At 41.7% G+C, this 14,353-nt stretch overlaps 1 protein-coding gene and 1 long non-coding RNA gene across 51 annotated transcripts in view; one reads left to right on the top strand and one right to left on the bottom strand.

Moving 5' to 3' along the window:
* LOC108884988 (NACHT, LRR and PYD domains-containing protein 12) overlaps window positions 1-14,353 on the bottom strand; it is a 78,145-nt gene that overhangs the window by 40,706 nt on the left and 23,086 nt on the right. For 43 of the 50 annotated variants that reach the window (XR_007809437.1, XM_051066959.1, XM_051066958.1 and 40 more), the window contains 4 exons: window positions 6,498-6,671; window positions 4,205-4,378; window positions 2,552-2,725; window positions 741-887 (listed from right to left, as the gene is read on the bottom strand). Coding sequence is in view for 49 of the 50 variants with exons in the window: in XM_051066959.1 (XP_050922916.1) it covers window positions 741-887; window positions 2,552-2,725; window positions 4,205-4,378; window positions 6,498-6,671 (669 nt within the window). In the remaining variant the exon portion in view is untranslated. The remainder of the gene's footprint in view (window positions 1-740; window positions 888-2,551; window positions 2,726-4,204; window positions 4,379-6,497; window positions 6,672-14,353) is intronic. The other 7 variants (XM_051066987.1, XM_051066988.1, XM_051066990.1 and 4 more) reach the window with 5 other exon arrangements.
* On the top strand, window positions 11,932-13,921 carry LOC127139266 (uncharacterized). The gene is made up of 2 exons (XR_007809438.1): window positions 11,932-12,034; window positions 13,183-13,921. It is a non-coding gene; the product is annotated as an uncharacterized LOC127139266 (long non-coding RNA).

The following is a 14,353-nucleotide window of genomic DNA, read 5'->3' as shown; positions in this document are numbered from 1 at the left end:
CAGAACCAGAAGCTGCTAACAGCTGCCTGGTGCAACATCTGAGTGGATCACAGGAACCACTCCAGCAACAAGTCTCACACAGTTCTGGGCTCTACATCCCATCTTTATCACATCCCCAGAGACACAATCCTCCTGTCTGAACCCACTGTTTAAAACAACGTCTACGTCACAGATGCAGCAGCACAGCCTCTTTTCCTGACAGGAAAATAGTGACTTGATGTCCTGACAGGCTGGAGTCTGTGCAGCCTGCACCACACACAATAATTCAGCACCATCACACATGGATCTTACACTGTCCAACGACAGAGAAAACACCACATAACTGCTCAAACTCTCCATCACCTGCTCCTGCACATTGTTAGAGTCAGTGACACTGACTCCCCTCTGTGATATAATATGATGCAATGTTGAAAACAAGGTGTTTTTAGGAGCTGAGCTGAAAACAGGCTCCTTTTTCAGCCTTTATGTCCTAAAACATAGAAACTCTTCAATTCACTTTTCAACTGGTCATTTTCACACAATGTTAAGAAGAAATCTCTACAAAACATTAACCTGTGAGTTACTGTTTAAAATGAAAAAAACATTTGTTAAATCAGTCACAGATTTTTCTGTGGCAGTCTTTCATAGAATTAAAAAATACTTGTCAGACTTAATTTAACAAGAGAAGAGTTAAAGAACCATAATGCTCAGTTGTGTATTAAAGATATAAGATCTACAACAGTAACAGACAGTGAACTGACCACAGATCCTTCAGTCTACAGTCTGGACTCTGCAGAAAACCACACAGATCCTCCACATCTGAATCCTTCAGCTTCTTGTCACTCAGGTCCAGTTCTCTCAGCTGGGAGGGGTTGGACTTCAGAGCTGACAACCTGTCGTCCTTCAGTCTGAATAAAGAATAAAAGATGTGGATCAAATCATTGATAATCAATCAGATCTGTCCTAATCAATGATGTGTAGTGTAAGAAGCCAACAGCTATGTGATGTGCAAAGAGTAAAGTGCCTTTAAAAGAGAAAACATTGCAGCAAGCTAATGATCTTAAAGGAATATTGTGATGCAATCACTATTTACTTCTACTGTATGATTCAAAGTGATTCAAAGAAAACATGTGATATATGTTAATGTCACTGTGTGAGAGTAGATGTTAGTGTTTACTGCATACAATACATACTTTGTGTAATCCATATTAAAGTGTGAAAAAGTTACATAATTTTTAAAAATGATGCAAGAAAGAGTTAAAAAATAATTGTGTAAAATCAAAAGATAAAATACAAGCAGGACAGGCCAAAACATAATGGTGTATAACAGAGAATGAACAGGTCAGATGAGGACAGGGCCAGCTTTGACCTGACCCAGCAAGCGAAACTTGGCAAGAGAAAAGTCCAGGTGCTTTCCAGGAGATATTGGCATATGACAATAAGTTAATAGTGTATTTTAATGAGGGGACCAAGGATGGACAGTTAGACTAACCAATGTTTTAATGGTGTAAATTTGATAAACCAATAAAATGACCTAAGAGGCGTGGAAAGTCACAGCCAAAACTGTATATAGAGAGGGACAGAGCCAGTACAGTTTTAGAGCTCTTCAGGTGTATCCTGTGTGCACTTTGAACTGTTCTCTGGTTTCTTTGTCGACAAATAAACTCTGCTGCCTTGGACACTGCCGTCTCCTGATAATTTTTGGACACCTGAATCAGCCTGAAGAATTCTGATCGTAGCCCAGTGGATTTGGGACTTTAAACCCAAGTCCACATCAGATGTTTAGTCTAAAATGAGTAGAGTGACTTTGTCCTTCTGTTATTGTGGATCATCATAATGTCAGCCTTCTACAGACATCATCCAAATGTCAGCTCAACATTCAGACACCTGTTCAGGTGTGTTCAGGAACATGCTCAGCAGAAATGTTAAATAAATACAATCTGCAGTTCATGGACAGTGAGCTCCTTTAAACCTTTTGTCCTCAACACATTTAACAATAAATCACAGTAAATGTTCTGAGTGACGACAAACTGTTGAAACACACACAAACATGTCTTACATCAGATGTGAGGACATTCATTGATGGACTTCATTTCCCAGCCCCTTACCCTGACCACAGCCATCAGGACTAAATGTCTAACCCCAAACAAACCTGATTCTAGCTTGAACCCTGAAATCCAGTCTTAACCCTCAAACAGCCATTTACATTTATGACGACCGAGCAAAATGTCCTCACAGTGATGTTTCAAACCAACCTCTGTCCACACAAACACACACACAGAACACACCTCAAACGTCTACAACTGGAGCTATGATTTCATCTCTCTGTCCCTGTGTGTGTGTGTGTGTGTGTGTGTGTGTGTGTGTGTGTGAAATTGCTGTAATCTTAGGAAAGAGTTAAACTTGACAAGTGTTCTACATTTTAAACCAAAGTCCAATTTTTCTGATATTTTTCACACAATTAAAAAATACTCGTCAGACTTGTGTTAACGAGGGAAGAGTTAAAGAACCATAATGTTCAGTTGTGTATTAAAGATATAAGATCTACAACAGTAACAGACAGTGAACTGACCCCAGAGTCTCCAGTCTACAGTCTGGACTCTGCACAAGATCTAACAGCTCCTTCACATCTGAATCCTGCAGGTCGTTTTCACTCAGGTCCAGATCTCTCAGATGGGAGGGGTTGGACTTCAGAGCTGAGACCAGAGAAGAACAGCTGATCTCTGACAAACTGCAGTTCATCAACCTGAATAAAGAATAAAAGATGTGAGTTTAGGAGACAAAGTTCCTGCTTGAATCCATTCAGTGTTTCATCATCTGTTCAGAGCTGAAGAAGGTTTAGAATGAACAAGTTTAGAAAGTGGAAACTCCAAACACCTGAACCAACAGGATGCAGGTTAAAAACAGTCAGAGACACAAAGAGAAAAACAGCTCTCATTAATATTAATGACAACATGCTGCTGCTTCAATAAAGACGTAGTGACTTCAGCTCTTAAACTCTGCAGCTCCACCACAGGCTCCATCTACAAACTCAGGCTGTGCAGACACATTTATCTGAGATTCAACTAAAGATCCTCAAGTTTTCAAAGACAACAAACATGTCAGACTGAACTCTGGAGAAAATAAGAAGAAATATGTATAAAATTATCTATTACATCAAACGGCGGAGACACAAAAACATAAAAACAACATACACAACAATATTTAATATATTAAAACATATTTTAAGTGTTGAAACAAAGAGATATAGAACTTGTTATTATGACGTTGTAAATAATCCAATTTATGTTTTATCCTTTGAAAGAAGTTAAATAATTATTCTGTTATCTTTATTCTATGTTTCCATCCTGGTTTTAAGCTTATACGGTCTTATTTCTCATTTTGATTATAAGGGCTTTTATTTTGAAAAGGTTCCGCTGTAAACAAACAGTACTGTGACAGACAGAAACGCTGAATGGAGAATATTAAAAGGAAATGTTTCATGTATTAGCAACCCTCCGAAGAGGCACAAGGTTAGTATTTGTTGCTATGGTGTAATGTTAAGATATTATCTGTGTCTTAAGTCAGATTTGACCTTTGTTAACTTTCTTTGTATAATTGTTTAATTAAGTTAGCTTTAGCTAAATATGAGCTATTGTTAAGCTATGTTTCTGCAGTGAGACTGTAGAAATTAGCTAACATGTCCTATATTGTTGTTTTGTGTTTGTAACCAGCTCTTATGTTGGTTTGGGATTTTCATTAATTTTCATTCATTAATCCATTATTCATTAAAACCTGAGATCATCAGTTCAAGTGTAAACGGACTGTACTCATATAGCGCTTTTCTAGTCTTTTCGACCACTCAAAGCACTTTACACTACAAATCACATTTACCCCATTCACCTTCATACAGCACATGTATATTTAAAGTGCTTTTTTCTACACATTCACACACCGATGCACACACATTGGGGTTCATTGGGGTTATCTTGCCCAAGGATACTTCGGCATGCAGACTGGAGGAGCCGGGAATCGAACCACCAACCTTCTGAGTGGTGGGTGACTGCTCTACCTCCTGAGCCACAGCAGCCCCGTCTCACAAAAGTGTGAGACCATCTTTCAGTGGGATATGCTACAGACGTCTTTGGTTCGAATATTTCAGTCAGTACAAACATTACAGAGCCTTAGAAAAGTGTTGGAACCATCAGATACAGATTATAGACAGAAATAAAATATGGAGTCTGACCTCAGAGTCTCCAGTCTACAGTCTGGACTCTGCAGAAAACCACACAGCTCCTTCACTCCTGAATCATTCAGGTCGTTATGACTCAGGTTCAGATCTCTCAGATGGGAGGGGTTGGACTTCAGAGCTGAGACCAGAGAAGAACAGCTGATCTCTGACAAACTGCAGTGACTCAACCTGAATAAAGAATTAAAGCTGCGAGCAGCGTTGAACGGGCCCTCGCACCCGGCGTCCGTCAGGGGAGCGGCGACCGCGGGACCCCGGCAACCGCGGGGTCAACGCAGGTAGCAGGGCACACGCTGGCGTAACAGTTCACACTTCCCAGATGTAAAAATTTTAAATAAAAGCTTTTATGCTAATTATTTTCTGTGATAATATTATTCAGAGCTCATCATCTGTGACAGATCATGGCTCTATTGACTGTAACCTCCCTGTGGCAGCTTCTCACAGACACAATCAACTCCTCTTCCCCTCCCCCCTCAGACACACACAGACACACACACACAGAGACCCCCTTCCAAAAACCCATCAAAGAGTAATACAATGGCTCCATCTGTAGGATAAAGTACAGAGTCGCAACAGGAAGTTACCCCAAAATCTGAGGTTTCAAACAGGAAGTTGGGTTTCCGAACTTTGACGGGCCAGAACCGGCACACGCTTCGACCCAAACTCACAATTTTCGGAGCCAGTCTTCCAAAAATCCTTAAGTCTGTCCTGACAACATTTGAAGTGAATCTGGTCACCCGTCTAGAAACTGGACATCACACCATAAAATATGTCATTTCCTGCTATAAATAGGTGGTGCTACAACAATTGTATGAATATTGACATATGGATGTGTGCAGATAGGTACCATTAACAATCCTGTAAAGTTTGATGCAGTTTGGACAAAGTATGGCCGAAATATAGCAAATTTAAAGCAACTTCCTGTTTTGTGGCGAGTGATCGAACTTTCAGGGGCCATAACTTCCACGCCCTTCAATGAAAAGTCCGAAACTTTTGCAATTTAACTTCGTCTATGTCTTAAGAACAAATTATCAAATTTTGAAGTCAATCGGATAATGCGTCTAGGACTAGTTCGCGTTCAAGCGACCCCTGGAAATGGCCAAAAACACACAATTTTTTCACCTTCCGGTCAAAATAAAAATACTTTCTGTTGGGTTTAGAATATGGCTCCAAGAGACTTTTTGGTGCGTCATGGGATGTTACATATGTGTGCAGATTTTCAGATTTTTAGGCGCAACGGGCTTGAGGGGCTGTTCCATTTAAAAATGTAGGTGGCGCTACCGAGGCCATTTTGCCACACCCATGCTCAAGACCCCTAAATTATTAAATTTTTCGCCGTGCCTGACGCGTCTGCAAATTTTCAGGAGTTTTGACGCATGTTAAGGCCCTCAAAAGGCGATCAAAGAGGCGGAAAAAGAAGAAAAAAAATAATAATAATAATAATAATAATAAACCGAACGAAAACAAGAGGGTCCTTGCAACTCGTTGCATGGCCCCGTTGGGCCCACGCAACTCGTTGCTCGGGCCCTAATAAAAGATGTGGATCAAATCATTGATAATCAATCAGATCTGTCCTGATCAATGATGTTTAGTCTAAAATGAGTAGAGTGACTTTGTCCTTCTGTTATTGTGGATCATCATAATGTCAGCCTTCTACAGACATCATCCAAATGTCAGCTCAACATTCAGACACCTGTTCAGGTGTGTTCAGGAACATGCTCAGCAGAAATGTTAAATAAATACAATCTGCAGTTCATGGACAGTGAGCTCCTTTAAACCTTTTGTGCTCAACACATTTAACAAGAAAATCAACTCTGTGAAAAATCCCACAGTAAATGTTCTGATTGGTTTAAATGTATTAAACCTTCAGTCAAACTTAAGGTTTAACAAATGCTGCACAAACAACAGAAGCTCTTCCTGGTCTCTCTCCTCCATTTCTCTCCTCTTAACCTGTCGAGGCAGATTCCTCCAGTCTGGTTCTGTCAGAGGTTTCTTCCAGTTAAAGGGAGTTTTTCCTCCCCACTGTTGCCAAGTGCTGCTCATTGGGTTTCTCTCTAGAGTACTGTAAGGTCTTACTACTTACTAACATACCTAAAGTAACAAAAGTAACTTGTTCTCAGTCACATTTTCTGTGGCACTTTGTCATAGAACATTAAAGATAAAAGATCTACAACAGAAACAGATCCTCAGTGTGGATCAGTATAATATGAGCCTGATGTCTGCAGGTTAGAGTCAACACAACTTTCACATCAGATTCATCTCAGCACAGAAAGAAAATATGGAGTCTGACCTCAGAGTCTCCAGTCTACAGTCTGGACTCTGCAGAAAACCACACAGCTTCTTCACTCCTGAATCCTTCAGGTAGTTGTTACTCAGCTCCAGTTCTGTCAGATGGGAGGGGTTGGACTTCAGAGCTGAGACCAGAGAAGAACAGCTGATCACTGACAAACTGCAGCCCAGCAACCTGAATAAAGAATAAAAGATGTGGATCAAATCATTGATAATCAATCAGATCTGTCGTGATCAATGATGTTTAGTCTAAAATGAGTAGAGTGACTTTGTCCTTCTGTTATTGTGGATCATCATAATGTCAGCCTTCTACAGATATCGTCCAAATGTCAGCTCAACATTCAGACACCTGTTCATGTCAACACTGATTCAGAACCTGCTGCTGACCTCAGTCAGTGAACTGACCTCAGAGTCTCCAGTTTACAGTTTGGACTCTTTAGTCCATCAGACAGGATCTTCACTCCTGAATCCTTCAGGTTACTGTTTCTCCTCAGGTCCAGTTCAGTCAGATGGGAGGGGTTGGACTTCAGAGCTGAGACCACGACTTCACAGTGAGTCTCTGAGAGTCCACAATCAGCGAGTCTGTGATCAGAGAAAATATCAAACCTGTTACAATAAAATCAGACAATTTGTTATGAATATGTTATAACATTCAATAGATTTGATGATAAAACATGTTATAATGTGATGAACATCTGTGGTTCAGTTCATCTCCCTCTCTTCCTGTTTCATGTGTCTCAGTATATGGGTCTGCACACAGGAGTGGAGGAGACAGGTTGACAACTCGTCATTAAGTGTAAGAAAAACTCCAACAACCACAAACACCTGAAAAAGTCAGACCAAATTATCTGTGTTTTTTACAGGCCCTATCTGCCAACAGTGGCTTTGCTGGCAGGAAGGCTAGCCCTCCGTCAGCATCCATATATAACTATAATCAAAGGAATAAGTATAAGGTTAAATGGTTATTATTTAACTATACAAACAGATCCCACACATGTATAAGATATGAAGAACCTTTATTGCTCATCTGTATTCTCCTTGGCCAAGCTTCAATAAATACTTCTGCTTATGAAACCTGGGTCTTCTGAAACTTCTTCCATCACAAGTTAACCAGCTCTCGAGATTTTCATCACACATGACAACAAAACAGAACAAAGAACAAAATCACCAGGACACACTATATATACACTGTACACCCTGAGTACAATCACATTTTTAGACCTGCCTGAGAGCATGATCATTGTTGGGATCATTTTTCTCTGAGCATTTTAGAAACTTCATCAGCACAAACACATTAAACAAACTCACACAGCTTTGTTGTTGAAAAAAAAAAACATCTTTACATCTCAGCTGTCGCTCGCTAACAGCTGCCGGCTCTCCTGTTTCTGTACTCGTTAATAGTAACTTTCAGACAGTACTTGATTTATGTAGAGTCACTCGTCTGTACCTCTGTGTAATACTGCCATAACCACTTCTGTGGTTACAAGTTAACTCAGGTCTGTGTTTGGCTTTTTGGTTCCAGTTCTGGACTAAATGCTACAGGCACATCACTCACTGACTTCTTCTATATACCTGACTGTAGTCACGTGGAGACACTGTTATGTAGAGTTATGTGTCATCTGCATAATTATGGTACAATCCCTAATTCCAGAAAAGCCTCAACACTGAGTAAAATGTGAATAAAAACACAATACAGTGATTTGTAAATCGATTATTCAACTGAAAACAGCACAAAGACAAGAAATGTTCAAACTGTTTAACTTCATTGTTTTGTGGAAATACACACAGATTCTGAATTTGATGCAACACTTTCCAAAAAAGACACTCAGTGTGTGTCTAGGAACTGAAGACACTAATCGTTGAGGTTTTTAAAGTGGAATTCTTTCCCATTCTCAGCTCTGATGTCCAACCCCTCCCTCTGTTGGTCTTTGTCCCTTATGTGCAGAGATGTCGACAGATTCTCTGAATCTTTTGATGATATCATGGACTGTAGAAGTGGAATCTCTGAATTCCTTGCATCAGCACATTGAGAAACATTCATAAACTGCAGGACTGTATGAAATGAAGAACCTTGTGTGATTGTTGCTTGTGAATGACTGAATCTCTTTTTATACTCAGTCCTGGTTATAAAGACGGACCATGACCACCTGTTATCAATTAACCTACGAGATGTTCCAGGTGTTTTTTGAGCATTCCACAACTTTTCCAATCTTTTCTCACCCCGGCGCCAATTCTCAGCACAGATGAGACTCACTGCTGAGAACTAGTCTGAGGTGCTTTGTTGATGTGTGGAGCTTGGGAGGAAAAGTTAGTGCATCTGTACATTACAGTACAAAAACATGACATTACAATATATTATTATTTTGGTTTGAGTGGAGGGCACGTGTTAATTATGACGACTAATCTATTAATCGACTTCAAAAAGTAAAATGCCCATCCCTACTACTGACCTGTAACTTTAATAATGAGAGCAGTTTAATTCTGTGTATCTGAAGAACTAAACTACTAATCTCCACTGACTGATGATGTTAATGATGATGTCTGGACTCACCGAGCCTTCCTGCAGTTCCTCACAGCTGGGATCAGTCTCCGTCGTCCCTCCATTGATGTGTTGTACTTCTTCAGGTCCAACTCATCCAGAACCTCCTCTGACATCTGCAGCATGTAGGCCAGAGCTGAGCACTGGATCTCAGAGAGTCTCTGCTCTGATCTGTTCTCTGACTTCAGGAACTCTTGGATCTCCTGATGAACTGAGTGGTCGTTCATCTCCATCAGACAGTGGAAGATGTTGATGCTTCTGTCAGGAGACATTTTATCTTTGTTCATCTCCTTCAGGTTGTTGATGGTTCTCTGGATGATTTCTGGACTGTTCTCTGTCTGACCCAGCAGACCTCCTAAGAGTCTCTGGTTGGACTCCAGAGAGAGGCCATGAAGGAAGCGAACAAACAGGTCCAGGTGGCCATTTTTACTTTGAAGAGATTTCTCCATGACTCTCCTCAGGAAGACATCCAGAGATGAGTCACTGTGGTCTTTCCCCAGGAACTTCTTCAGTACCTGTGTGTTCCTGTTGGTGAAACAGTGGAACATGTAGACTGCAGCCAGAAACTCCTGAACGCTCAGATGAACAAAGCAGTAGACTGTTTTCTGGAAGATCACACTCTCTCTTTTGAAGATCTCTGTACAAACTCCTGAGTACACCAAGGCCTCTGTCACATCAAGACCACACTGCTCCAGGTCTTCTTGGTAGAACATGATGTTTCCTTTCTCCAGATGTTCAAACGCCAGCCTCCCCAGCTTCAGAAGAACTTCCCTGTCAGCCTCCGTCAGCTCCTGTGGACCCGTCTCATGTCCCTCATGGTACTTGTTCTTCTTCGTCTTTGTCTGAACCAGCAGGAAGTGTGAGAACAGGTCAGTCATGGTCTTGGGCAGCTCTCCTCTCTGCTCTGTAGTCAACATGTGCTCCAGAACTGTAGCAGTGATCCAGCAGAAGACTGGGACTCCACACATGATGTGGAGGCTCCTGGAGGTCTTGATGTGTGAGATGGTTCTGTTGGACAGCTCTTCATCACTGGATCTCCTCCTGAAGTACTCCTCCTTCTGTGGGTCAGTGAAGCCTCGTACTTCTGTTACCCTGTCAACACATGAAGGAGGGATCTGATTGGCCGCTGCAGGTCTGGAAGTTATCCAGACCAGAGCCGAGGGAAGCAGATTCCCCTGGATGAGGTTTGTCAGCAGCTGGTTGACTGATGACTTCTGTGTGACGTCAGACACAACCTTCCTGTTGTTGAAATCCAGTGAAAGTCTGCTTTCATCCAGGCCGTCAAAGATGAACAGAACTTTACAGACAGCCAGCTTCTCTGCTGTGACCTTCTGTAATGTTGGATGGAAAACATGGAGCAGCGTGAGAAGACTGTACTGCTCATCTCTGACCAGGTTCAGCTCCCTGAACGAAAGCAGAACCAGCAGACTGACATCTTGGTTTTCTGAGCCCTCTGCCCAGTCCAGAGAGAACTTCTGCACTGAGAAGGTTTTTCCAACACCAGCGACGCCGTTGGTCAGAACCACTCTGATGTGTCTCTGTTGGTCAGGTAAGGCTTTAAAGATGTCCTGGCACCTGATTGGAGTGTCATGGAGGGTCTTCTTCTTGGAAGCTGTCTCCAGCTGCCTCACCTCATGTTGGGTATTAACCTCTTCACTCTGTCCCTCTGTGATGTAGAGCTCAGTGTAGATTCTGTTGAGGAGGGTTCTACTTCCTGTTCCATCAGTTCCTTCAGTCACACGTTCACATCTCCTCCTCAGACTGATCTGATGTTCATCTAAAACCTCCTGCAGACCACTATCTGCTCAAAGACAACAGATATCCATTCAGTAAGTCAAGAATTATCAGGTATTGTAACAAAGAGAAATGGACGTATCCCCAGTCTTACTTTGTACAGTGCTGGTCTGACTGGCTGTCTGCAGTCCAGGTCCTGGTCTGGATCTTTGTCCACACTGGGGACAGGAGGAGTCTCCTGATGAACCAGACTGGTCCCAGTATGAGGTGATGCACTGTCTGCAGAACCAGTGTCCACAGCTGGTAGAGACTGGATCCTTCAGGACGTCCTGACACAAAGAACAGCAGGACAGCTGCTGCTCCTCACAAACACCACTCCTCTTCCTCTTTCTGTCAAGACATTTTAAATTAAATTAAAAATAAATTGTTTCCATGCTCTTTAAACTGTCTGGTTTTCATCAACATATTTCAGGGTTTGTTCATTGAATAAATATGAATCTGTATCTGCTGCTTTCTCTGCATCTTTAACACTGATCTTTACTGTGACGTCAACTTAAAGACAGAGAAGTGTAAATCATTAAAGTGGAAGGTCCAACATGGAGACACTGTGTTTCTGTCCATCTGTTCACTGACAGGTGGAGCAGACACAGGTGTTTATATGAAGTCAGGTGATGATGGAAATGTCTGAATCCATCTATGGATTAACTGTGGAAGTGACCATCAGGCTCATGTTCATACACCAACTTTAAACTGATAAAACAGTCACATGAGACTCTGCTTTATAAATCTGGTGAGAAGAGTGTGTTTGTATATTTCTGTCTTTGTGTGGACTCAGAGTTTTGGTTGTGAACCTACAGAGTTTTATAAATCTGGTGTCTCCCTGTCTCCTTCACATATGTCTAATAACTGAATCATCTTCAGCTCAGTTCACAGTGGAGACAGTCTCTTACTTTGTGTCTGAGGGTCCAGGTTCATTACTGAACTTTAGAGGAGGATGATCATTGGACCAGTCACTCTTCATAGACAGACAGCTGGATCCTGGAGACTCTGCTCTGTCCTCCTCTTCCTCCACACAATCACTCATCTTCTGGACTTCAGTCAGTCTGAGAGGGAAACAGTAACACTGACTGAGACTCACACACACAAGAATCACACACAGGACTGAGAGAACAGGAAGTAACACACACACAGTGTACAGAGAGTTTACAGTAAAATAAAAGCAGGCAGTTCACCACCTGGTCAGTTTCCTTGGGTTGGCTGTAAAGGTAACATGTTTTATTCATGTTTTTATTCCTCTTGGCCTTCATCCAGTCATCCTGGTGGTTCAACAGGTTGAACAGACACCTGCCCTGTGCTGGTACTCTGCTGATCTGAGCTGCCGCTGCAGGGTGCGCTAACTGTTAGTTCAAGAAACGCTTGATTCAATGTTTTAAAACGTCAATATCACAAACGACCACGTTCATTTAATCGTGGGAAACCAAAAGCGTGATCAGGATTAATTATGCAGCCCTACACGGACACGATATTATCTCCTCCTTTTCTCTGTGTCTTTGTTCAGACAGAAGTTCACTCTGTCTCTTCTTCTCTCTACAGTCCACAAGGAGAAACTGACTCAGAGACTTTGACAGTAAAATAATAATAATGTTGTATTAACACTCACCCTGACTCAGCCTTCAGGTTCCTCCTTTTTCTCTGCGCAGTTAAAATGGAGTCTGAACACTTTCACTTTCTGTTCTTGTTTATGTTGCGTATGTATGTGTGTGTGTGTGTGTGAGAGAGAGAGAGAGAGAGAGAGAGAGAGAGAGAGAGAGAGAGAGTCCCACATCCTGCTCAATACACTTACATTGGACCTTCGCTGGGACTTCGGCAGTGACCGTTAGTAGAAAAATACTGGACTGGACGATAATGTAGCTTCAGACTGAACCAAGACAAGTCTAAACTTATAGTCTAACACATATTATTCCTTCACTTCACTGAAACTTCAATAAACCAACGGAAGAGCTGACAGACAGAAAAGTCCAACAACAAAGAGGGAAAATAAAAACCAGCTCCAAAGTGACCGTTAACGCTAACGTTACATTTCTTTGCTAACAACGAAAACTTAGCAAGGTTCAGTTTATTCATCCATGAAAACACAGACTGCTGAGATAAAAACCCAGGAACTAAGAAACAACATGAAACTGGAACTGTATACTCCACAATAAGGAAAACAGCTTTAAACCTGTATTATTTTTGGCCACTTGGGGGCAGCACAACACAGACACTCAGTAAACTATCACCTGTAACAACAGCTTGTTTAATCATTGATCTCATGTTGGACTGATTGATGGCTCCTGGTTTCTCCTGTGTTTCTAACATATCAAACAGACTCTCACTCACCTTGTAATGACTCTGTAATAACGTGTCGTCTCAGTAACATGAAGGTGCAGCACCTGGGTGTCAGCTTCAGAGCAGAGCAGCATCTTCTTTGAGACTGGAGGCTTTTGATGACAGCAGCTCTGCACATCAACATCAAGCTGAAGAATTCACTTTTTGTGGGAGGGAGGGAATCTCACACAGCTACCTCAGCTACCTCCACCCTGCTGCTACTGATCAACAAGGAGTTTTCCACACCAAGTTTCCAGCTGGGGGAAGTCAGAAGAGCTCACAGACACTGTGTGCTAGAAAACAGTAGAAACATGAAGTAACAGTCTACACTGAGAAACATTCAGGGATTTACAACACACACACTTTCCTCACATCCACACATCATTGGAACATTTCAGAAAAGACAACAACTTTTTTAGTGTGTTTGATATTTTTAATAATACGCTCTAAAAAGGTTCCAAACAAGATGATTTGAATATTTGGTTTCATTCTTTTCTAAGTGCTGGTTAAGGTCTGTGAGAGTGCTTCAGAGTTCACTCATGCATTAAAGGGTTAAACATTGATTCTGTTTAAAGACATTGATTCATTATTGTGTCAGAAAAACCAACTTCTACAAATAACAAACGACTTTCAAACTTTCATACTGTAAAATCATATTCTTTACATTTATTACTGATAGAGTAGAACTGTGTGAGATTACTGAACAGTTCAGATCAGTTCTGTGTTTCAGTCACTGCTGCTTTTCTTTCTTTCCTCTAAATCTGTTAACAGGGTGTTTTTCACCAGCACAGGTCTCAGTGTGAAGGGTTTTCTGCTCTGAGGACACCTGTGGATTTTCCTCTGATCCTCATAAACTCAGCAGCCTTGAACACAGCTCATACAGCAGCTGTGTCCACAGGGAATCACCACCAGATCCTTCAGGAGATCCAAACAGATCAGGGACACACAGAATCCTATTCAGTCTCACTTTGACAAAGACCACCACCGCTCCCACCTGCAGAGAGAGAGTCAGAGCAGAGAGGAGGTGGATCAGTGTTTACAGAGACTCTTCATCAGTCAGTCAGTGATGCAGAACATCCAGTATAAAGAGCAGCAGGGACTTCAGTCCTGTTCAGAGCAGCAGTGGAGCAGAGCCAGCTTCCTTTCAGCTCCCATGTTAACAGATTGGAGTGAACACAGTCACAGCTTTACAGGAAACACTGGATCTTTGCTCTGAT

The sequence above is a fragment of the Lates calcarifer genome, linkage group LG24 (genome assembly GCF_001640805.2).
Source record: "Lates calcarifer isolate ASB-BC8 linkage group LG24, TLL_Latcal_v3, whole genome shotgun sequence".
NCBI lineage: Eukaryota > Metazoa > Chordata > Actinopteri > Centropomidae > Lates > Lates calcarifer.
The sequence above is the reverse complement of the archived record's forward strand: the minus strand, read 5'-3'. Positions and strand labels throughout refer to the sequence as shown.